The sequence below is a fragment of the Archocentrus centrarchus genome, unplaced genomic scaffold, assembly GCF_007364275.1.
Source record: "Archocentrus centrarchus isolate MPI-CPG fArcCen1 unplaced genomic scaffold, fArcCen1 scaffold_89_ctg1, whole genome shotgun sequence".
NCBI classification, from domain to species: Eukaryota; Metazoa; Chordata; class Actinopteri; order Cichliformes; family Cichlidae; genus Archocentrus; species Archocentrus centrarchus.
In genome coordinates this window covers 35,692-59,037 of record NW_022060298.1, presented here as the reverse complement: position 1 = coordinate 59,037, position 23,346 = coordinate 35,692, and the positions used below count along the sequence as shown (strand labels likewise).

At 45.2% G+C, this 23,346-nt stretch overlaps 1 protein-coding gene across 1 annotated transcript; it reads left to right on the top strand.

Moving 5' to 3' along the window:
• The first annotated feature begins 562 nt into the window (after nucleotides 1–562).
• Nucleotides 563–21,943, top strand: LOC115777963 (uncharacterized). The gene is made up of 9 exons (XM_030725989.1): nucleotides 563–679; nucleotides 5,129–5,479; nucleotides 6,222–6,551; nucleotides 6,629–6,730; nucleotides 8,517–8,843; nucleotides 14,260–14,589; nucleotides 16,958–17,260; nucleotides 18,033–18,383; nucleotides 18,536–21,943. The coding sequence occupies exons 1-9, from the start codon at nucleotides 643–645 to the stop codon at nucleotides 18,595–18,597; spliced, it is 2,193 nt and encodes a 730-aa protein (XP_030581849.1). The 5' UTR covers nucleotides 563–642; the 3' UTR covers nucleotides 18,598–21,943.
• Nucleotides 21,944–23,346: the final 1,403 nt, after the last annotated feature.

Genomic DNA, 23,346 nt, shown 5'->3' with positions numbered 1-23,346 from the left:
TAACACATTAATAGAAACAGCCTGCAGGCTTTATTAAATCTGAACTCGGGCCCTGATTGGTCCACAGGCCAGGCTTTGGACATACCTGCTTTAAGTAGATCATCTCATAAGAAAATATTTTTATTGAATAGAAAGTGAACATGATACACACACACACACACACACACACACACACACACTGAGTTGTTCCCTCTGCACAGCAGCAGTAGGTACATCTTCAGCCTGTGAGGAGGTCTCATGCAGTGGTGATCTCGCCCTGCTGAACAGCAGCAGTGATCGTTGGTGTGTTTCCCGGTACAACAGGAGTGTACCGGGAGAGCTCCATCAGTGATCTCACAGCAGAGGGTTGACTGAACATCTCTACGCGACCACTAGATGTCTCCCTGCTCTGTGTTTGTCACTGATTCCAATCAGAGCCTGTTAGCAGACAGAGGAGTATGGAAGAGAGATCTCCTGCTGATCCATATGGGAAACACACACACACACACATGAATCTGTTGCAGTTTCCTGTGCACTGAAACTTCCTGTGAAACCGAAAGCATTTTTCTTTGGGCGTTGGAAGCAGGAAAGTAACGAGTGGTTTTTGTTCGTGTGTTCGGTTTTAACGGGACTCTGTGCCGGTTCTAGTTCTTCTGCAGGAGGATGAAGACTCTGCTGCTGCTGCTGCTCTTCATCAACGGTCAGAAACTTTTTAATCTGCTCTCACACCGCAGTTTGATTATCACACACACGCAATCTAACCGTGGTGTGTTTACGTGATCGTTGCTGTCGTACAGGGAATAAAACCTGGAAAAGAATTTGAAAACGGAAGTCTGCTTCCAGTGATTGTGGTTCTATTAAACTGATCAAATCAGTTATTTTTCTGTTGCTTCATCCTTCACCTGAACTTGTCCTCTGTGTCACAGCGTGTACATCACCGCGGTCACGTGAGCCGTCAATTCTGAGCCGCGGTCAAGACAGCCGCCGCTTAAATTTTCTTGCGCTTCTAGCCTCAGCTTTATGGTAATGCTCGTCTTTCGTTGCCAATTTCTGTACAGCGGAACAAAAATAACCTGTAGTTGTTTTGATTTATATATGTGTTCGCGTTCTGTAAAACACTATGACATATAACAATCACATTTATTAAATTATGGATTTTAGACAAAGTTGTGGTGTGTGTGTGTTCTTTTGGCGAAATTAAGAGAAGTACAGCCCCAGACGTCCTATTTTTTTTCCTCAATAAAGATGTGTTCCTTTAGTCGTGTGAAATTTGATTCGCTCTCATTACAAATTTATTCAAGTCTTCATCATGGCCTGCACAGCTGATTTTGCAGACATCTGCGACAGGCTCCAGCCTGACAGCCCTCCACCCACGATGCTTAACACAATAAGCGCAATAGGATGGATGGATGGATGGATGTGGCTAATATTCATGCAGAAAATCATGAGAAATAAACCCAGGGTCAAGTTATAGGACTGCACAATTGTAATTATAAATGGATAATTCTGAGCCTATTTAATGAACTCAGTCCAGTGTGGTTATATTTTTTTATAAGGCCATTAAAGCTTATTATTGATAGCTGACATAAAAATTTTCTATATATTCAGCTTCTGCCTTATCCACTCTACCTGGGTGTGAAATTTCATCTAAGGCTAGTTAAGGACTCCACTTAAATTACAGAACAAATCTGAACAAAATTCACCAAGGACGTGGAAATCTCAACAGATTATCACTCTGGCTGACCCCCTCTGCATGTGGACCCAGTTTCATCACAAATAACTGCAGGAATCCACAGAAATTGAAAGTGTAATATACTCATATTTACCAAAGGTAGTACAGTATGAAAATAAATATTTAAAAATTCATAAAAAAATCAGCATTGGAAGTTGACATGGAAATCTCAACAGATTTTGCTTCAGGCTGACCCCCTCTGCATGTGTGCAGAGTGCCATTACAATTTACTCTAGGATTCCACAGAGATTGAAAGTGTAAAACACTCATATTCACCAAAGGTAATACAGTATGAAAAATACATTGAAAAATTCATTAAAAATCAGCACAGGAAGTCGCTATTTTAGTGTCAAACACAACCAGTCAGATCCATGACGTAAGGACAGACGTCTGGGATTCATGCTGAGCTCTGAATCATTACTGCAACACTACAGCCAGACTATAGACCAGGGGTATTCAACTCCAGGCCTCGAGGACTGTGTCCTGCAGGTTTTAGAGGTGTCCCTGATCACCTGAAACAAATGGCTGAGTTACCTCCTCAGTATGCAGTCAAGCCGGAGTCCTGCTAATGACTTATGTATTTGACTCAGGTGAGTTGGATCAGGGACACATGTTCACTGTAAACGGCGAAGATTTGTAAAACATTTTGTGTGAACTTGTTACATTTCAGAAACAGAAAAACGATCCCGGTTCCACTGGATCGTTCTCGTGATCTGTCCTGTCCATCTTTGTTCCTCTGACTCTGCGCAGTAATGCAGCTGCTGACTGTCAGTTTAAACCAAACTGATCTGCAGACTCAGGCCACCTGATCAGGGATCAGTCAGTGGTCACTCTGATGGATAAATGTCTGCCACAGGTGGATCTGGACATGATGTGAACCTTTAAGAGAAGATGAGGCTGGAATGACTTTAAGACTTTAAAAGGGGATTAAAGGAGTTCATGTGTTCACAGAATAAATGACGTCACACAGTCTCAGGACCCGCCTGAGGGAGTCACAGGCTCGTAACAGATCAGGAAAGTGGGTCTGCAGCAGCGCCGTGTTTCCATTTAAAACAGCTCATCCTCCCAAAACAGACCGACATGTTTCTAATGCTGAGGCACGTTGTTGCTGTACTGAGAAAACTTTACATTTATTACAGACTTGGAGAGCTGCCCTGCAGTTTGAACTTACTGTGAGACGACCTCTGACCTTTGACAGTAACTCACACTCTGTGGCTGTCAGAGAGGCGTCATCTATCAGTGTCAGTGCCACCATCTTCAAACCATCCATCATAGCAGGTCTCACTACATCCTGTAAACCTTTCACTTTCACTCTGGCTGCTCTCCTTCTGTCGGAGATCACTCCTGACACTCGTCTCCACCCTGTCAACACTCTCTTCTTCACCTCTCCTGTGCGCTGTCCATAGCTTTAGATAATTGGCTGCAGGTGTTTAAACACATCCACCTTCATTATCTCTGCTCCTTGAATGTTCACCTTTCCACCTCCCTACTGTTTTGCTGTTCTCATACATGTCCTGCACCACCCTCACATAGTACTACATCACTCCTGACTTCCTCTTGCAGTCCCACAGTTCCTCTGTCAGCACTCCATCATCTGCTTTCTCTGGATCCACAAAGACACAGTGAAGCTCCGTCTGACCTTCTCTACCTTCTTCATCATCACTCTCAAAGCAAACATCACATCTGTAGTGCTCCTTGTCAACATGAAGCCACACTGCTGCTCACTGATCTTCACCTCTCTCCTCAGCATAGTATCAACAATATTCACCTGAGCTCTGTGTGATGTGTGGTTCTTTAAGGGGAAGAAACAGATTCTAGCTTAAAAAATGCCAAATCAATAATCATACTTTGGAAATCTATATTTGTAATTTACATATTAACACTTTCTGCACCAGAGTATTGTTCTGAACTGAGTGACTCATGAATTACTAATATATATATACTTTTTTCATATTAACAGTTCATCTGCATATTTTAACTTCTGTACTGCAGTTTTTCCTTGTGTGAAACAAACAGGGTGGATGGAGCAGCTACAAAGTTCTCTTTTCTTCACTTACTGATCAGGTGGTTGATGAAGGACCTCCAGCTGTTTCCCAGTAAAGGTTTAATGGAGGTTACAGGGGAAAAAAGCTTCGTTTGGATGCTAGAAAAACATTTCTTTACGCTCCACCTGAGCTCACCATCTCTATAACAGCTCCGCCTCTTTGCGCTTGTGCAGACAGACTGCACGTAAAACAGCTGACTGCTGCTGTTGTGTTATCAGTGTTTATGTTGAAAAGCTGGGGGCTGCAAGATTGTAATCTAGTAATGCTTTATATTCACAAGCATTCTCCTAAATACGTTTCTACTGCAGGTCTATATTTAGTCACTGACCAGGGATTAAAGTATAAAAAATATTTTGACGGGGAAGGGGTTATTCCGGTACTGGATGATCGCTAGTGCTAATAGCAGTGCTTGCTAGCAAACTGCGGTTATAGTGATCCCCTCTGGGAGCTGAAATAGAGAAAAAAATAACAGCTGAAATTCTCAGCACAGCGAGCACAACACACAAACACGGTAGAGAGCGGTGGAGGCGTGGAAAAACATGTCAGCAATGATCCACTTAGTGTTAAAGGGAATCCATTGCAGCGACGGAGAACTTTTTATAGACTTTTAGGTTTTTTCTCCAGTTAAATACAGTGTGGAGGTTGCTTTCAGCATCTACATGTAAAAATCAGCCCCTAAAATGTCTTTAAATTGTCTGAACTGAGCAATAAATCAGATAAAAATTCTGAAACATCAGTCTGAGTAAGGAGCAGCCCAACAATAGACAACAAATAAAATAGTTTTTTATATTTTCCAGTTAACTGTGAGAGACCAATAAATTATAATTGTGTTTGGGTCTCTGAAAGATTGCTGCCACTCCTCCTCCTCGGCTGCACTTTGAGGATTCTGACAGCCTGGTTCATTTACAGAGACTAATGTAATCTTCCTGCTGCAGCCAGATTCAGAAGAGAGCAGCCTAATGTCTCATATTTCATTGTTTTTCTAATTGTTGCTATTGAAACTGTTTGTCATAGTTTAATAACTTCAGTCATATTTGTTGAAGTGACAGCTGCTCCACCCAAAGTGACATGGATGCTGTCTCTCCTAATGAGACTTGATTTTTCCCAGAAAGATTCCCAGTGAAGCATAGTGAATGTAACACTTTAGGAATATTCCATTTATGTGCTAAAATATTACATTTGATAACGTTCACTCAGCTCTGCTATAACCTCGGAGTTACACGAGAAATATCCATTGTAAGGTGTGTGTGCATAGTAAAATGTTTGAACAATTTTTAAAAATGTTTTTTACTGAACATAAACCTGCAGATAAATGTGGACTCAAACCCACAGCTTGCAGTTCATTTGTGTATCTGTTTGTGTGTCCTCACAGTTTCCCAGCATGCCCTGGCTGTGGTGATGGAGGTGTATGCAGGAGAAAAGTCCATCCTGCTGCCCTGTCAGTTCTCAGGGTTTCCACCTGAGGACGATCCTGCAGTGATGTGGACTCGCAGTGATCTCGATCCCAAATCTGTCCACCTGCTCCAAAAAGGAGGAGATGATCTTAGAGGACAGAACCAGCATTACAGCGGACGCACATCAGTGAGGTCTGATGCTCTTAAAACTGGAAATTACAGCCTCACTCTGAGGAACCCACAACTGACTGACAGCGGCAGCTACACCTGCTCCATCACTGATGGAAGACAAGAAAAGATACTGAGAGACTTACAGTTGCAGGTCAAAGGTCAGCAACAAACACCAACACCTGCTGTAAATACAAGTCAAAAGTCAGTACTCTAGGCAAAGGTCAGAGGTCAAACTAAAGGGCTGTATTTCCTCAACATGGTGACAGACCTGATTAAATCAACAGTAACCTTTCACAGATGTTCTGTAACCTTAATGGAAGCACCAAACAGGAGACAACAAAGCAGAAGAAATAACATCTCATAGTTTTCTGCATACACAGTAAACCTGCAACCAGTTACATCAGAGACAGGAAGCTGAGCAGCAGCTGTGTGTAGATCACTGATCTCTGTACTTCTAAGATGAAACCTCAGACTTTGCTTTTTGATAAAGCTCTGTTCCTGCTGTGTTCCTGACTCCTTCTCACCTGGTTAAAGGTGTTCTGCTGCTCCTGAATGATCAGTAAAGATTAAACTGTGAGGATCTCATGCCTTTTCTGGACCTAATGAACGACCCTGTTGCCAGTGCTGGGTTAGCCACTTGTTGCTGGATGTCCACCACAGGTTGTGTGCCTACAGTGTTATCCCATCAGTTCAGAGGGTGCTGAGCATCCTTCATCTGATCATTTTTTGTAGTCCTTCAGCATGATGGTTTCTCTCAGATGGGAACTTGTTTATTCCTTCCTGCAGTGAATACATTTAGTATGTAGATACTCAGACCTGAGTGTGTGTCACTGCTCCAGTTCCCATCAGTGTGACTGCTGCTGCTTCTACAGCTCATATTGTGGTTTATTGTCCTCTCAGACCAGCAGGTGAAGGTGAAGGTGGAGGAAGGCTCAGAGTCTGTCATCCTGCCCTGCAAAACACCACCTGACCTGCCCGAGGACACCAGGGTGGTGTGGACTCGCTATGACCCAGAACTCATGGTGGTCCATGTGTATTCAAACAGCAGTAACAACCCTGAAAATCAGCACTGCCATTACTTCGAACGCACAAAGATGAACGACCTGCTGAGAACTGGAGACCTCAGTCTGACCCTGAAACAGCCCACACAGAGAGACACAGGAGGATACATCTGCACCATCTACAGGGACAAAGACATCCTGAGACAGAAAGTAGTGCTGCAGGTCAAAGGTCAGTGTGGTGATTACAGGTCAGAGGTCAGTGCTATAGAGGTGGGTCAAAGTCATGTTTTTTATGTGTCTCCACAGAACAATTTCCATCCTGGGCCATAGCTCTCCTGGTTCTCCTGGTTCTTTTTCTTGTGGTTTTTGGAGGTCTTTTATTTAATTTTCGTCAGTATTTCATGTCAGGTGAGTCTCTCCTACTACACTACTCTTATGGGGGAGGGGTCACTGTGTCTATTGTTCAGAACAGAGCTCCCAGGGCCCTCTTCCAGGAAGCAGGTTTAGCTCCAACTCTGGTTTGTTGACCCTAAAATGAAGAAACTCTGGTTTTCAGTTCCAGAAAGAGCTAACTCCAACTCTGAGTCAGTTACCACGGTAACAGACTCCAACTCTGAGTCAGTCACCATGGTAACAGACTCTGTGACCCTAACCTGGCAGGATTTATCCAACAACCTCTGAGTGTCTCTCTGACTCCGCCCCTCCTGCTGCACCTGAACCACCTGTCTGACACTCCCATTCATTTCCTCCTTCATAAAGTGGCTGTCAGAGCGTCAGAGGAGCGAATTCATCTGCAGACGTTTGTGTTTCTACAAGCTCTGAAATCCCAGTTAGACGTTAGTTTGTTATTTTGTAACATGAAGCTTTTACAGTCGTCGTAAGGACGGAGACAGCGATGATGTCACGCATTTATAATGAGGCAGCTGCAGCTGTCAGACTGTCAGTCAGTTCCTCTGAAACATTTACTGTAGTTACTGTAGCATCACTGTTACATCACACTGATCTGGATGAAGCTGCTGACACAGAACACACTGATCAATGATCAATGATTAATGATTGGTCGTGTTGGAAAAACTTACTGATGAAAAAATGTCTGGATACTGGAGATGATGAGAATGTTTGAGTGAAGATGAGGCTGAAATGATTTGAAGACTTCAAACTGAACTAAATGGATTTAAAGTGACTGAAATCAACATTTTGAAAGATCTGCAGTCTGAAATTCAGAGTATGAATCTCCACATATTTTCACTGAAAATCACCTAAATCATTGATCATCGGCTCTATAACGGATCAGCAAACCGTGTCCGAGCCCACCTGCACAGCAGGAGGATCCAAACGGATCAGGATCAGGGATTCAGATCGGATAAGGTCCAGATCCAGTTCAGACTCCAGTCATTTTCCAGCTCATCCAGTCTGGATCCGTTCAAAATGGATTCATTTTCCTGACACGATCTGCATTCTTTAATTAAAATTTCTCATCCTCCCAAACTGGACTGAAATATTTAAAACCTATAAAGCTGAGACATTCATTATAACATGAAACTGTGACTGACCTTTGACCTTTAACAGTAACTCAGTGAAACATCTCTGCTGTGGCTGTCAGAGAGCCGTCATCTATCAGTGAAGCTGATCTCAGATCAGATTAAAATGGTTAAACTGGAAACATTAAAGCAGTTTTTCTGTAAATCTCTTTTTTATCCAGTAACAGCAGAAATAATGAAATTCTCCATTAAAATACAGTTTTTATTAAATAAACCCAGAGTTTGTTGAACCTGCTTCCTGGAATTGGCCCTGTTCTTCTTCTGTAGTGGTAAACAGCAGGCTGCCATGGAAACATGTGCTGACAGGAAGTGTTGCAGCAGCTTCAGTAAATGTTCCTCCTTGAGTTGTGCTCAGTCATGTGGTGGAGAGCTTCAGATGTTCAGAGGAGACACATGAGATCTTCATGGTTTCTGTGCTGATGTGTGTGAGACGTGGCCAACTGTGGAGGCTCAGTGTGTCTGTTCTTCTGCTCTTCATCCAACATGTCTGCAGCTCTTTACAGGATGCTGTGACTAGTTACCAAAGAACGAGTCAGGAACACATCAGGAACAAACTGACACACAATCTGAGACTAGGAGGAGGGGACAGGGAGGTCATGTGACCATCAGACCTGCTGCTGATGTCATCATGTTGTGATTTGTTGTCTTCTCAGTTTACAAGGTGGAGGTGGACTCAGGGGTGGAGTCTGTCCAGCTGCCCTGCAAGACCAGAGTTCGCCTGCTGAAAGATGCTAAAGTGGAGTGGAAGGACAGAAAGAACAGGAAAGTCCACGTGTATCAGAGCGGCTCTGACCAGCCTGAAGAACAGGACCAGGAATACAAAGGACGAACGAAGATGAAGAGAAAACTGCTGAAACCTGGAGACTTCAGTCTGACCCTGAAACACCCCTCATCCTGGGACAGAAACGTCTACACCTGCACCGTCTACAACAAGGATGGAAAGATCCTGATGAAGAAACAGGTTTTGCTCCATGTCAGAGGTCAGTGCTACACATATGAGGACAGAGTCACCCCCCCCTTTAAATATGAAAAATGTTTCCCAATGCAGTTAAACAAAACAAGCAATTTTTAACAGTGTTTCCAAAATTCAGAAGACCCTTATGAGTGAAAAAACAAGGGAACAGTTTACCCTGCCCGGGATAGGGTTACCGGGGCCCCACCCTGGAGCCAGGCCTGGGGAGGGAGCTCGAGGGAGAGCGTCTGGTGGCCAGGCATTAGCCCGTGGTGCCCGAAGAGGTTACATGGGCCCGCCCTCCTGCAGGCCCACCACCCGCAGGAGGTGTTGTAGGGGTCGGGTGCAGTGTGTGTCGGGCGGTGGCCGAGGGCGGAGGCCCTGGCGGACTGATCCCCGGCTATCGAAACTGGCTATTGGGACATGGAATGTCACCTCTCTGGTGGGGAAGGAGCCTGAGCTGGTGCGTGAGGTTGAGAGATACCAGCTAGATATAGTTGGGCTCACCTCAACGCATGGCCTGGGCTCTGGAACCAGTCTCCTGGAGAAGGGCTGGACTCTGTTCCAGTCTGGAGTTGCCCTCGGTGAGAGGCGGCGAGCTGGGGTGGGTATTCTTGTATCCCCCCGGCTTGCTGCCTGTACGTCGGAGTTTTCACCGGTGGACGAGAGGGTAGTTTCCCTGCGCCTTCGGGCTGGGGAACGGGTCCTGACTGTTGTTTGCGCTTATGTGCCGAATGACAGTTCAGGGTACCCACCCTTTTTGGAGTTGCTGGGCGGGGTGCTGGAGAGTGCTCCATCTGGTGACTCCATAGTCTTGCTGGGAGACTTCAATGCTCACGTGGGCAATGACAGTGAGACCTGGAGGGGCGTGATTGGGAGGAACGGCCTGCCCGATCTGAACCCGAATGGTGTTTTGTTATTGGACTTCTGTGCAAACCACAGTTTGTCCATAACAAGCACCGTGTTTGAACATAAGGATGTCCATAAGTGCACATGGCACCAGGACACCCTAGGTCGCAGGTCGATGATCGATTTTGTAATCGTATCATCAGATCTGCGGCCGTATGTTCTGGACACTCGGGTGAAGAGAGGAGCTGAGCTGTCAACTGATCACCACCTGGTGGTGAGTTGGATCAGGTGGCGGGGGAAGATGCTGGACAGACCTGGCACACCTAAACGTATTGTGAGGGTGCGCTGGGAACGCCTGGCAGAAGCCCCAGTCCGGGAGATCTTCAACTCCCACCTCCGGCAGAACTTCGACAGCATTCCGAGGGAGGCTGAGGACATTGAGTCCGAATGGACCATGTTCCGCACCTCCATTGTTGAGGCTGCTGCTCAGAGCTGTGGCTGCAAGGTGGTTGGTGCCTGTCGTGGTGGTAACCCCCGAACCACATGGTGGTCACCGGAGGTGAAGGGAGCCATCAAGCTGAAGAAAGAGTCCTATCGGGCTTGGTTAGCCTGTGGGACTTCGGAGGCAGCTGACAGGTATCGACAGGCCAAGCGGAATGCAGCTCGGGTAGTGGCCAAAGCAAAAACTCGGGTGTGGGAGGAGTTCGGTGAGGCTATGGAAAAAGACTTTCGGACGGCATCGAAGCGATTCTGGCAAACCGTCAGGCGACTCAGGAGGGGAAAGCAGTGCTTCACTCACACTGTTTATAGTGCGGGGGGGGGGGGGGGGGGGGGGGGGGTGCTGCTGACTTCAACTGAGGCTATAGTCGGACGGTGGAAGGAATACTTCGAGGACCTTCTGAATCCCACTGACATGCCTTCTGTAGTGGAAGCAGAGTCTGGGGATGAGGGGGATGACTTGACCATCACTGGGGGTGAGGTCACTGAGGTAGTTAAACAACTCCTTGGTGGCAGAGCCCCTGGGGTGGACGAGATTCGCCCTGAGTTCCTGAAGGCTCTGGATGTTGAAGGGCTGTCTTGGTTGACACGCCTCTGCAACATCGCGTGGAGATCTGGGGCAGTGCCATTGGATTGGCAGACCGGGGTGTGGTCCCCATCTTTAAGAAGGGAGACCGGAGGGTGTGCTCCAACTTTCAGGGGATCACACTACTCAGCCTCCCCGGTAAGGTCTATGCCAGGGTGTTGGAAAGGAGGGTGCATCCGTTAGTCGAACCTCGGATTCAGGAGGAACAATGCGGTTTTCGTCCTGGTCGTGGAACGCTGGACCAGCTCTTTATCCTCTCAAGGATATTCGAGTGTGCGTGGGAGTTTGCCCAACCAGTTTGTGGACTTGGAGAAGGCATTCGACCGTGTCCCTCGGGGTGTTCTTTGGGAGGTTCTGCGGGAGTATGGGGTGTCTGGCCCATTGTTGCGGGCCATTCAGTCCTTGTACAACCACAGTGAGAGCTTGGTCTGTATAGCCGGTAATAAATCGGATTCGTTTCCTGTGGGTGTTGGACTCCATCAGGGCTGCCCTTTGTCACCGATTCTGTTCATAATTTTTATGGACAGAATTTCTAGGCGTAGCCAGGTGGCGGAAGGCAGAGTCTCATCTCTGCTTTTTGCAGATGATGCGGTTCTGTTGGCTTCATCAGGGGGGGGCCTCCAGCTCGCAGTGGTACGGTTCGCAGCCGAGTGTGAAGCGGCTGGCATGAGAATCAGCACCTCTAAGTCTGAGGCCATGGTCCTCAGCCGGAAAAGGGTGGAGTGCCATCTCCGGCTCAGGAACGAGTTCATGCCTCAAGTGGAGGAGTTTAAGTATCTCGGGGTCTTGTTCACGAGTGATGGGAGAAGGGAACGGGAGATCGACAGGCGGATCGGGGCTGCTTCTGCAGTGATGCGGACGCTGCACCGGTCAGTCGTGGTGAAGAGGGAGCTTAGCGTAAAAGCGAAGCTCTCGATTTACCGGTCGATCTACATTCCTACCCTCACCTATGGTCACGAGCTTTGGGTAGTGACCGAAAGAATAAGATCGCGAATACAAGCGGCAGAAATGAGTTTCCTTCGAAGGGTGGCTGGCCTCTCCCTTAGAGATAAGGTGAGGAGTGCGGCCATCCAGGAGGGGCTCAGAGTAGAGCCGCTGCTCCTCCACATCGAAAGGAGCCAGTTGAGGTGGCTTGGGTATCTGATTAGGATGCCTCCTGGCCGCCTCCTGGGTGAGGTGTTCCGGGCATGTCCCACCGGGAAGAGGCCCCGTGGTAGACCCAGGACACGCTGGAGAGATTATATATCTCGGCTGGCCTGGGAACGCCTTGGGGTCCCTCCAGATGAGCTGGAGGAAGTGGCTTGGGAGAGGGAAGCCTGGGCTTCTCTGCTTAGGCTTCTGCCCCCGCGACCCGGCCCCGGATAAGCGGAAGAAAATGGATGGATGGATGGATGGATGGATGTTTCCAAAATCCTAGTTTAGTTTTGGATGTTTACATTTTTTACTTTGCACTCAGAAACAAAAACAACCAGGTTTGGAATAATTAGCTACCCTGTTGCTAATTTTCAGTTGTGTATCAGTTTTGTTGGATAACAGCCTGCAGTCCTTTGCTGTAGTTTTCCACTCCACACCTGAGCAATCCCAGCTCATTCTTCTTCAGGAATTCTCTCCAGCTCCTCCAGATCTGATGGTCTTCTTGGTCTTCAGGTCACTCCACAGGTTTCCAGTGAGATTCAAGTATTTGCAAGCCAGTCAGTAACCTTCACTTTGGTCTTCTGGAGGTCGCTCTTCACCAGGGTCCTGTTCCAGGAAAATGAGGAAACTCAGGTTTTCGGTTCCAGAAAGAGCTAACTCCAACTCTGAGTCAGTTACCATGGTAACAGACTCTGTGACCCTAACCTGGCAGGTTTTATCCAACAGACTCTGACTCCACCTCCACTGTGGGGAGGGTGTTGTTTCTCCAAACATGAGCAGCGTCTCTGTGGCCAAACAGCTAAAGTTTTATCTCATCTGACCAAAGAATGAACTTCCCATGTGCACAATCTTTTCCAGGCTTTTTGGAGCTAGCTTGGTTAGATGCTCTAATTAGACTTGTAGGGTCTTTTCGGCCTCTGTACACAACCTACAAAGTGTCCGACCTCATGTCCACATTTCTGCTTGTGTAGCTGGATTGTGTGTTAATTACCTTGTGGTTGCGTGCTGGTGTTTTATATGCGGTGCCGGCTGGGACTTTTTTTGGTCCTCGCTCTTTGTGCTCAGTTTTTTGGCTGCAAACATATTTGTCCCTGTTTGTTCACTTCCTTCATTCCCTCACGACCATTCTGATAGTTTCAGCAGTCTCCCTCCAGGAATTTGCTGACATTTGTGAGTCCTTATATTGATGCTTTGATTATTATTCCTGATTGTTATTCTCTGACTTTATAAAGCAGCCAGAAATGCACAAGGACTGAACAGGTTAATCACAATGTTGCGGGCTGAGTGGACCCGACGAGTAGTCACGTTTCTCCAGAGGTGAACATCAGGTTATCTCGTAGGATCAGAGCGGTTTCTGTAGCCGCTGTGCGCTTCTCAGGTGGACTTTGATGTTGGTGGTTTTTCCTGACTGAGACGTGTTCCACACATTTTTCTTCATCCACAACAAGACTCTCGATTCTGTCTGTGCTATCATACTCAAAAAAACTCCATATGGGACTCTGCCGCTTCCTCTGCAGACCGCTGCCATTACTTGGAGGACCAGCACGCACACAGCTGCCCAGTGGCGCTCCCAGCTTAAACTCGGAGAGCTACAAGGCTTTAAAAAAATGACAAACAAGAAAATGAAAATCAGTTTATCTCTAATTTCAGTTAGTTTTAGTTAGTTATTGTTTTTTCCTTTTAATCATAGTTTTTATTTATTTCAGTTAACAACAATGTTTTTTCAATTTCAATTTTCATTATTGCATTTGTTTTCATTAACTATAATAACCCAGGTGTCGACCCACGTTGACTAGGTACTAATGGAAAAGAAGCCTTAGTTCCAGTGAAAGGAGCTCTTAATGCTTCAGCATACCAAGATGCTTTGGATGATTTGATGCTCCCAACTCTGTGGGAACGGTTTGGGGATGGCCCCTTCCTGTTCCAACATGACTGCACGCCAGAGCACAAAGCAGCTCCATAAAGACATGGATGAGCCAGTTTGGTGTGGAAGAACTTGACTGGCCTGCACAGAGTCCTGATCTCAGCCTGATGAATCAGAGCAGAGCCTGTGAGCCAGGCCTTCTCTCCAACATCAGTGTCTGACCTCACAGATGTGCTTCTGGAAGAATGGTCAGAAATTCCCATAAACACTCCTAAACCTGTGGAAAGACTTCCCAGAAGAGCTGAAGCTGTTACAGCAGCAAAGCGTGGGCCCACATCATATTAAACCCCCTGGATTAAGAATAGATGTTACTCAGGTTCATGTGTGTGAAGGCAGACGAGTAAATATAGTATATATTTTCACTGCAAATATTTCACTTTATCCAGTCAAAGAAAATGTGCTGAGTGCTGCTGATGTCTGTACAGCTCATGTTGTGCTTTGTTGTCTTCTCAGTCTTACCGGTGAAGGTGGATTCAGGGGTGGAGTCCTTCCAGCTACCCTTCAAATCCACAGTTCTTCTGCCTGAAGATGCCAAAGTGGAGTGGAAGAATAATTCATACAGGACAGTCCATGTGTCTCAGAACTACCATGATCAGCCTGAGGAGCAGGACCAGTCATATAAAGACCGAACAGCAGTGAATAATGGCCTGCTGAGAACTGGTGACCTCAGTCTGACCCTGAAACACCCCGTAAACACAGACAGAGACACCTACACCTGCACCGTTTACAGTGGGAGGGGGGGAAACATCCTGATGAGGAAGCAAGTGGCGCTGAATGTCAAAGGTCAGTCCTCTGTATATAGAGATACTTAGATGAAGGTTTTCTAACCATTAGTCACCTTAGTCTTCAATAACACCATTATTTGTAAACTAGATATTTGTAAAGAAAAGCAGAGCATTTCAGCTGTGCCACAGGAAGTGGAGCAGTACATCTACCAATCAGGAGGTCAGCGGTTTGATCCCTGACTCACCCAGTCACAATGCTGATGTGTCACAGGGCAAGATATTGATCAGTGTTATAATAGTTTTTAATTTTACAATTAGATTTCAGAGTGGTTTTTATTATTTTTTTTATTTTTTATTTCTTGCTTAGTTTTTGTTTAGTTTTAGTTTTTCATACTTTGTCAGGTGTAAGAGTGACTATTGTGTAATAAAAAAGATACAGTTTAAAAATTTTATTCAACAACCAACTGTTCACAGACAGCAGCACTATGTGCTAATGTGTGTAATATTAAGGACTCACATGAACATCAACAGGGAGAAACAAAGAAAAACATGAACTCCCAAATCCACTAAACTCTACAACAAACTTCAGCGTCAGGAACTCTGGAGTGAAATGTGCTGCCCAGTGTCAGAAAGCTTTGTGTCAGTCTCAGGTCATCGATCCTCCAACAAACGCAGCTGAAAACAGGAATGACTCAGAACGAAACATTAAACTGTTCTGAAGCCCTGAGTGCTGAGTGCTGCTGAGCATCTGTGGAAGCAGCTGAAACCTGCAGTCTGGAGAATGAACCTGCAGACCTGAGACAGCTGAAGCAGTTTGATCAGGAGGGGTGGGCCAGAACACCTGTGGACAGGTTAAGGGTCCATCATTTTTGTCCAGGCCAGATTCATTAGTTTGTTTTTAAAATAAAAATAACAAGTAAACACTGAAATCTCGAGGTGACCCAGTTGGTGTCACAGTGTGGCTTGGTAATGTGCCTGGCCCCAGTATGCTCGTATGCACTCCTGATAACATCTGGGCATGCTGCTGATGACACAAGTGATGGTGTTCAGGGGATCTCCTCCCTTTCCTGGAACAAGGATCAGAGAGCTCCTGGACAGTCGGTGGTGCTGTGTGGTTGCTTTGGACACACTGATGCGTAACATCCCAGAGGTACTGGATTGATTCTGGTCTGGAGGATATGAGTTCCAGTCAGCAGCATCTCTGTCTTCATCACCCAGGAACTGCCTGCACACATTGGCCACATGTGGCTGGGTGTTATCTCACACCAGGCAGAGCCCACTGCACAAACACAAGGTCCGACCTTTCCTCCTGTTTCTCCTTCACAAAAGAGCAGACACTGGTATGTCCTCCACTCTCTTGAGAAATATGCGTGGATGTGCCACCCTGGAGGAGCTGCACAACCTGAATGGACCATCTAGAGAGCACTGCCTCCAAAACCCTCCCTGTTAGAGGCTGTCTTGGTTTTGCCTGTCCAGTGCACCTCTTGCTACTTCATTTATCACCAAAGCAGGTGAATGTTTACGCTCCCTAACTGGACAGGTCCATATCCCTGAAGGTTTACTGGCTTCTTTATACTGATGACAACAGGAACTGAAAATCTGCATCAGCTGAGTCAGTGTGTTTCACACACCAGTGTATTTTACTTGGACCATGTCGTACACTTTTTAATGTAAAACTATGACTATACCTGATGCAGCCACACATCAGATACTGATGGACTCAGCACAGTCAGACCTTTACAACAAACCATATTTGGTGCTTGTCCAAGGTGTACCTCACCTCTCACCTCTATGGCAGCTGGGATAGGCTCCAGAAGTCACAGGGGGTGTTTCTCAGATGTGGAGGGGGCCGATCCACAGAATTCACTTGGGGGTGAAAAGGGGGAGAAGTGGGGAGGAGGAAGTAAAACAAAGAATTTATTCAGCTTGTTTTCTTTCTGCGGACTTCCACCTTAAACCCGGTGATGTTCTTCACTGCAGTGCACACAGTGTGTTCTGCCTGAGTTTGGTGTCCAGCTTCCTTCTGTAGGAATCCTCACATTTCCTCAGTCTCAGGTCATGCTGCAGCCTCCTCCCCTCCTCCCTGAAGGCTTTCTTCATGTTACTAAGCAGTTCTCTCAGGTCACTGGTGATTCAAGGTTTATTGTCCTCAAAGCAGCTTACTGTCCTGGCTGGTAAGATGGTCTGGTCTGGTCTAGTCTGTAGACTAAGCAGTTCTGCAGAGCCTCATCTGTGCACCTCCTAACAACTTGTCTGATGGAGGGTGTCACGCTGTTACTGAGAGAAACACTCTGTGGTTTCAGCAGAACTAGCTTGTGGTCACTGTTCAGTGGAGCAACAGAACATATTTCAGACTGGAAGGAATCAAACATGTTTCCCTGCAAATATTATCATATCAGTCATGTTGTGCTATGTTGTCCTCTCAGTCCCCCAGGTGGAGGTGGAGTCAGGGGCGGAGTCTATCAAGCTGCCCTTCACAACCACCATTAGTCTGCCTGAAGGAGCTAAAATGGAGTGGACCAATGTACATAGGATGGTCCACATATATCCAGATGCTGCTGACCAAGCTGGACAACAGGACAAACATTACAGCGACCGAACAGAGATTGATGACGACTGTCTGACCCTGAAATACCCCACAGACAACGATGATGGCACCTACACCTGCACCGTCTACAGCAGGGAGGGAAACATCCTGCTGAAGAAACAAGTGGAGCTGAAGGTCAAAGGTCAGTGCTGTAAATACATGCAGCACCAACACACAGACACACACACAGCAAAAACATCCTGTCTCAGTTCTGCTAAGAATTAGGGCCATGCATCACCACAGCTGGGTTTGGAAATGAAAGCAAAAGAAAAGTTTAAAATTTAAAATCCTTCTCCTCACCTACAAGGTCTTCAATAATCAGGCCCCATCTTATCTCAAAGACCTCATAGTCCCATATCACCCCAACAGAGCACTTCACTCTCAGACTGCTGGCTTACTTGTGGTTCCTCAGATACTTAAGAGTAGAATGGGAGGCAGAGCCTTCAGCTTTCAGGCCCCTCTTCTGTGGAACCAGCTCCCAGCTTGGATTCAGGAGACAGACACCCTCTCTGTTTTTAAGATTAGGCTTAAAACTTTCCTTTTTAATCAAGCTTATAGTTAGGGCTGGATCAGGTGACCCTGAACCACCTCGTAGTTATGCTGCTATAGGCCTAGGCTGCTGAGGGGTTCCCATGATGCACTGAGGGTTTCTTTTTATTCACCCCCAACCAGATGACTGCCCCTTCCTGAGCCTGGTTTTGTTAAAAGGGAGTTTTTCCTTCCCACTGTCACCAAGTGCTGCTCATAGGGGGTCATTTTGACTGCTGGGTTTCTCTGTATTAATGTAGAGTCTACAGTGTAAAGCATATTGAGATGACTGTCTGCTGCGATTTGTTGTTAAAATAGAATTTCTTTACAATCCTACAAACCTGCTGCTGTCTTTACAGCTCATGTTGTGTTTGTTGTCTTCTCAGTCTGTCAGGTGGAGGTGGAGGTGGAGGAGGGGGCGGAGTCTGTTCAGCTGCCCTTTCAAACCACAGAAAACCTGCCTGAAGGCACTAAAGTGGAGTGGTGGCGTAAAGACCCCAAACCATCAAAGAAGGTCCACGTGTATCAGGAAGGTCCTGAAGAGCATGAAGAACAGCACCAAGATTACACGAACCGAACGAAGATGAATGAAGACCCTCTGACAACTGGAGACCTCAGACTGACCCTGGATCAGCCCAAAGAGGGAGACAGTGGAGAATACAGCTGTAAAGTCAGCAGCAGTGAGGAAAACATCTGGTTGGCCTACAGATACAAAACAGTTGTTCTTACAGTTAAAGGTTTGTTTGTTTCCTTGGTTTCTGGTGTGTGTGTGTGTGTGTGTGTGTGTGTGCATGCATGTGTGTGTGTGTGTGTGTGTGTGTGTGTGTGTGTGTGTGTGTGTGTGTGTGTGTGTGTGTATGTCTCTGACTGTCTTGTGTCTCCTCTGCAGGGAGAGCTCAGGTCCAGGATCAAACAGAAGAAGCTCCATTCATCCAACTCCAATCAGTTTGATCTGTTCTTTGATTATTGATCAGTGATGTCAGAGTGGAGTCAGTGTGATGTTGTTGTTGTGTGTTTGAGCCTTTTAGTGTCCATGAAGTTCTCTGCTGCCGTAGATCCTCTGAGCTATGACAGAGGTCTCACTCTGGAGGAAACTCTGAGCACTTTCCAGCAGCTCCTCCATCATGGAGGACGTTCCTCACTGTGGGAAGGTAAGGGAAAGAGGAGAGGAGGGACAGGTGGAGGAGAGAAGGCAGCTGACCTGTCATGTAAAGATGGGACCAAATTGGATGGGAATATAGCAATAAATAATAAATAAATATAGCAATACAATCTGAACTGTGTGGACAAAAATGAAATGTCATTGGTGTTTTAGATTAAATATATTTACTCAGGTTACTGATGGGCTGAGTGATAAATACCACCTGCACACAGTAAACTGTTATTATAATGTAATACGAGGCAGTGGAGCATCTGTGTGTCAGTGTTTTCAGGGTGATGTCACCTCCAGCCAAACATGCTGCAGCTGCTTTATGTTATTAAGCAGCAGAAACACAGGGACTGATAAACCAACCACATCTGCAGCTGGATTAGATGGAACAAGAAATCTTCATTACCATCTTTTAATTCTTAAGTGGTCTTCAGTGACAGTTGTGCAGCTTTCTGGAGTCCTTCTTTGGACATTGGCTGCTTTTTCACTCATTTTCAGTCCACTCCTTCTGACCACTTTCAGAGGAATGTTTTTTGTTTAAGCCACTTCACTCTGACGTATGACTCATTCAAGCATAAAAAAAAGCCCAAAGAGCTGTCAGCTGAAAGCCTGAGATTTCTCAGCACAGAGTGCAGATCTGAGCAAACTGAAAAAGCAAAGGGAGCAAAGTGCAGGACAAAAGGAGAAGTGAGAGGCCTGAAAAGAGAGCTGATCCATCTGTTTGTGGACTCATTGACAGCTCCTCAGGATAAAGCTGGTTTTCTTGTGCAGCTTTGTCAGTGTTGGAGAGAAGGATAAGAATATACAGGATCTTTGTTTGTGGGCCACTAGCAGGCAGATTTGTATGAGACTGTTCGGGGCTGGACTTGTCCCCATGCTTCCTCGTGTTTACCGCCTGGGCTGCCATCTGAAAGTGTGGAAACCTGCAGCTCAATGTGGCAGGAACCCAGTTTTGCTGCACAGCTTACTCTGCTGGACGGACGCTGTTCCCAGCCCTGCTGCACATGACCCGGAGGCTCCCTCCATCTAAATGATGGTAATTAACATGTTATGGACTCTTTTAACTTTGTTCATGTATCTGGGTCTGCCCACACTGCTGGACATACTTTGGACTTGGTCTTTAGTTATGGTGTTACCTGTGACCATCTGCACATAAGTGAAGTTGTCTTCAGGGACCATAAATCAGTTTCTTTTAATGTTTCCTTTAATCCGGAATCTTTTCCCCATCTAATCCAGCTGCAGATATAGTTGGTTTATCAGTCCCTGTGTTTCTGCTGCTTAATAACATAAAGCAGCTGCAGCATGTTTGGCTGGAGGTGAAGTTACCAAGCTAGTCCTGAAAACTGTCCCCTTAGAATTATAAGGTTCTATCTGCATTCTGACCAGTGTTAAGATATTAAATAATAGAAACTTAAGCGTAGACGTTTTATTGATGATTCTATTTTATCTGAGTTTTCTTCTCTTTTCAATTTTTAGCTCATCCTGGAGATAATGTTGAGCTCCTTGTTAACTCTTTTAATGAACACCATTCTCAATCATGTTGCTCCTTTGAAAACTAGTCATTGCTCTGTCAGTGCAGCCTTTGATACCATGGATCATAACATTTAACAGGCTTAGGGTTTTGGCTGCTATCTCTGGCTCAGCACTAGACTGGTTTTCCTCGTATTTATCAGATAGGACGTTCTCTGTTAGGACCAGCAAATTTAGTTCCACCATTGCCTCCCTAAACTGTGGGGTCCCACAGGGTTCAGTCCTGGGTCCATTATTTTTCTTTTTACATGCTCCCTTTAGCTGGCTTCATTCAAACTTTTAAGTTAATTTCTTACCATTTATACACTGATGACATTCAGCTCTATATGTCTTTAAAGCCCCAGTAGCTGGATAGGTTGTCCACCCTAGTCCAGTGTTTAACCCGGATCAGTGAGTGGCTCTACAGTAATTACCTTGTTTTAAATGCCAATAAGACTGAGACTATGATGATAGCCCCTCCTGATCTATAGCTGCAAATCAGTCAGGCTCTTGCCTCTTTTTGTCCCACCACTAAGTCCAGCATCCGTAATCTTGGTGTAATAATCGATTCCTCTTTGAGCTTTGACTCATGTCAGATCTCTGTCTCCGTCCTGCTTCTTTCATTTAAGGAACATCTCTAAGTTACGACATATGGTCTCCAAGGCTGATCTGGAAAAAATAATTCATGTATTTGTGTCTTTGTGTTAAGATTATTGTAATGTCCTGTTTACTGGCTTGGACAAATCATCTCTTTAATGTCTCTAAGCAATACAAAACGCTGCAGCCAGATTATTAACACATTCCAGCAAGCAAGCGCACATTACTCCGATTTTACATTCCTTACATTGAGTCCCACTTAATTTTAGGATTCATTTTAAAACTTTCATTTTCACATACAGAACATTAAACAGCCAGGCTCCAGCTTCTCGTAAAATATACTGCTTCTCACTGTCTTTGTTCGCAGGCTTAGAATTTGTTAGTTGTTCCCCGCAGACCACTAAGGACTGGCGGGGGGGCTTTCAGTCAGTGGCACCAAGGCTGTGCCACTTGTGCTCCCTAACTTGAATTATTAGTTTTTAGCTATTATGGTGTTTTATTACTGTTTTTGTTTTGTTTTGCATTTAGCATGTACAGCGCTTTGTGACTGTCTCTGAAAAGCCTTAAATAATCAAAGTTTACTTACTTACACACACGAGAAAGATCAGAAAATTTGAACAACTGATTGCCAAAACTTTTGTCCCTCTTTCTCCAGCAGCAGTAACCACAGTTTGGTCAGAGCTCTGCTAACAGAGGCGTTTAAAGCTGGGCGATATATTTGAAAAGCCTTCCACTGTACTTATGATGATCCTGATATATGACTATATCATATTTACTGAATGGAAATTTATGAAATAATAAATAAAAGAAGCACACAATGAGCAGCATGGAGGCGTTATTGGAAATAAACAGGTTTGCATATAGAAAATAACAGCTGTGCCATTAAAACCACCTTTCTGTGGACTGTTTGTATATTAAAGCTGTGATGGATAAAGAACCAAAACTGGACTTCATTTATACAAATGCAAAGATCCAAACTCTCTGAAATGCCTCGTACTGTGTTTGTGTATGTTTATGTGTATTTGAGTACACTGTGATATTCCCCTGTTTTGTTTTTTTTACTGTTTTCTATGAATTGTATTTTTTAAAAGAATAAAGTATAAAAATTGTCACCAGAACTCCAAATTAATGTGTCCAATTAACCAAAGCGAGTTTGTCTTTGATGACACATCTGAGCATGCGTGTGTGTGCCAGACCATTTCATCAAGTAGAGGTTGTATTAATAAGTTTTGACCCAAAGTTGAAGGACACACTAATTACTAGCTACTGTGGCATTTTCACACTGGATCCACCACTTTGGTACAAACAGTCTTTGAAGCAGCGGTCTCAAACTCAAACCACTGCTGGTTCAGTCATCTCAGTGGAGGGCCACTGTTTTGTGTGTGTGTGTGTGTGTGTCCCCTTCCCGTCTCACTGGGCTGAGGGATACCTTTCTTCTTCTTCTTCTTCTTCTTTCCAGTGTTTCTGTCTTCATCTCTTCCTCTGTCTGGGGCATCTTGGTGTTCCCAACATTGCCGTGCTGTCTCTGCTCCACCTGGACTCATTGCTCTAAAAAGACAACACAAAACTCACCAATGATTGACCTTTATAGAAGTATGAGACTTATGTGAGAAAAAAAAGTTCAAAGAACTCTTAAATTATCACCATCTAATCAAAATATGTAATAAAATAAAATAAAATCCCAACTATACAATACAGAGTCCAACCTGTCTTGCAGGGTTTGGTGACAGGGTGGACATTTTTGGATTAATTTAGTATCTAAGAACTAGGGTTTAATATTTTTCCCAAAAATGACATGAATCAAATCCCGGGAAAAGACGAGCCATTTCCCGGGAACCCCGGGAAAAAGTTTTTTTTAATTTGATTTTAATTAGGCCTTCTGTAGCCTGTGTCGGCCTTAACCTATTTTCATATTGTAGAGGTAGCTTTCCAGCTATGTCCTGTTATGCCCAGTAGGGGGCAACGTTGGCTTGATTAATGCAATAAAACCTACATCTCAGCATTCGAGTGCTCGACCTAAGCGGTGTTGTATCGTTCCTCAACACTCCCTTAACAAATATAATTCGAATATTCCTCCATTGTACATGGAATTATACCAAGATATTTTACAACTGCTGGTGCAAAACAATACGGTTCATCTCCACTGTAGTGAAACCTGTTTAATTTAATGTTGTTCAGTATTGGGTTCATCTGCTGGGGCCACCTAGTGGCAAATGTTGTAGTTTTGTCTATTGCTAGTTCGCTGACGCCATCTTGTGGTTACCTTTATTGCTGTGGCTTGTTTACCAGAGAGGAAGAGGGCCGGTTGATCCGTGTGCTCTGAAAGAAGCCTTTTTTGTTGTGTTTTCTTTAATCTAAGTGCAAAAAAAGAAGAAACGGCATCGGCTGTAAGTACTGTTCTAATTTGCTTGTCATATAAATCATAATTTGTAACTCGTTGTCAT

Excerpts from the sequence above, each read along its gene's own strand:
- LOC115777963 (XM_030725989.1), top strand. The coding sequence starts at position 643 with ATGAAGACTCTGCTGCTGCTGCTGCTCTTCATCAACG. Across the intron at positions 680-5,128 it reads GCTGCTGCTCTTCATCAACG|TTTCCCAGCATGCCCTGGCT; the intron begins GTCAGAAACTTT and ends GTGTCCTCACAG. Across the intron at positions 6,552-6,628 it reads AGTAGTGCTGCAGGTCAAAG|AACAATTTCCATCCTGGGCC; the intron begins GTCAGTGTGGTG and ends GTGTCTCCACAG.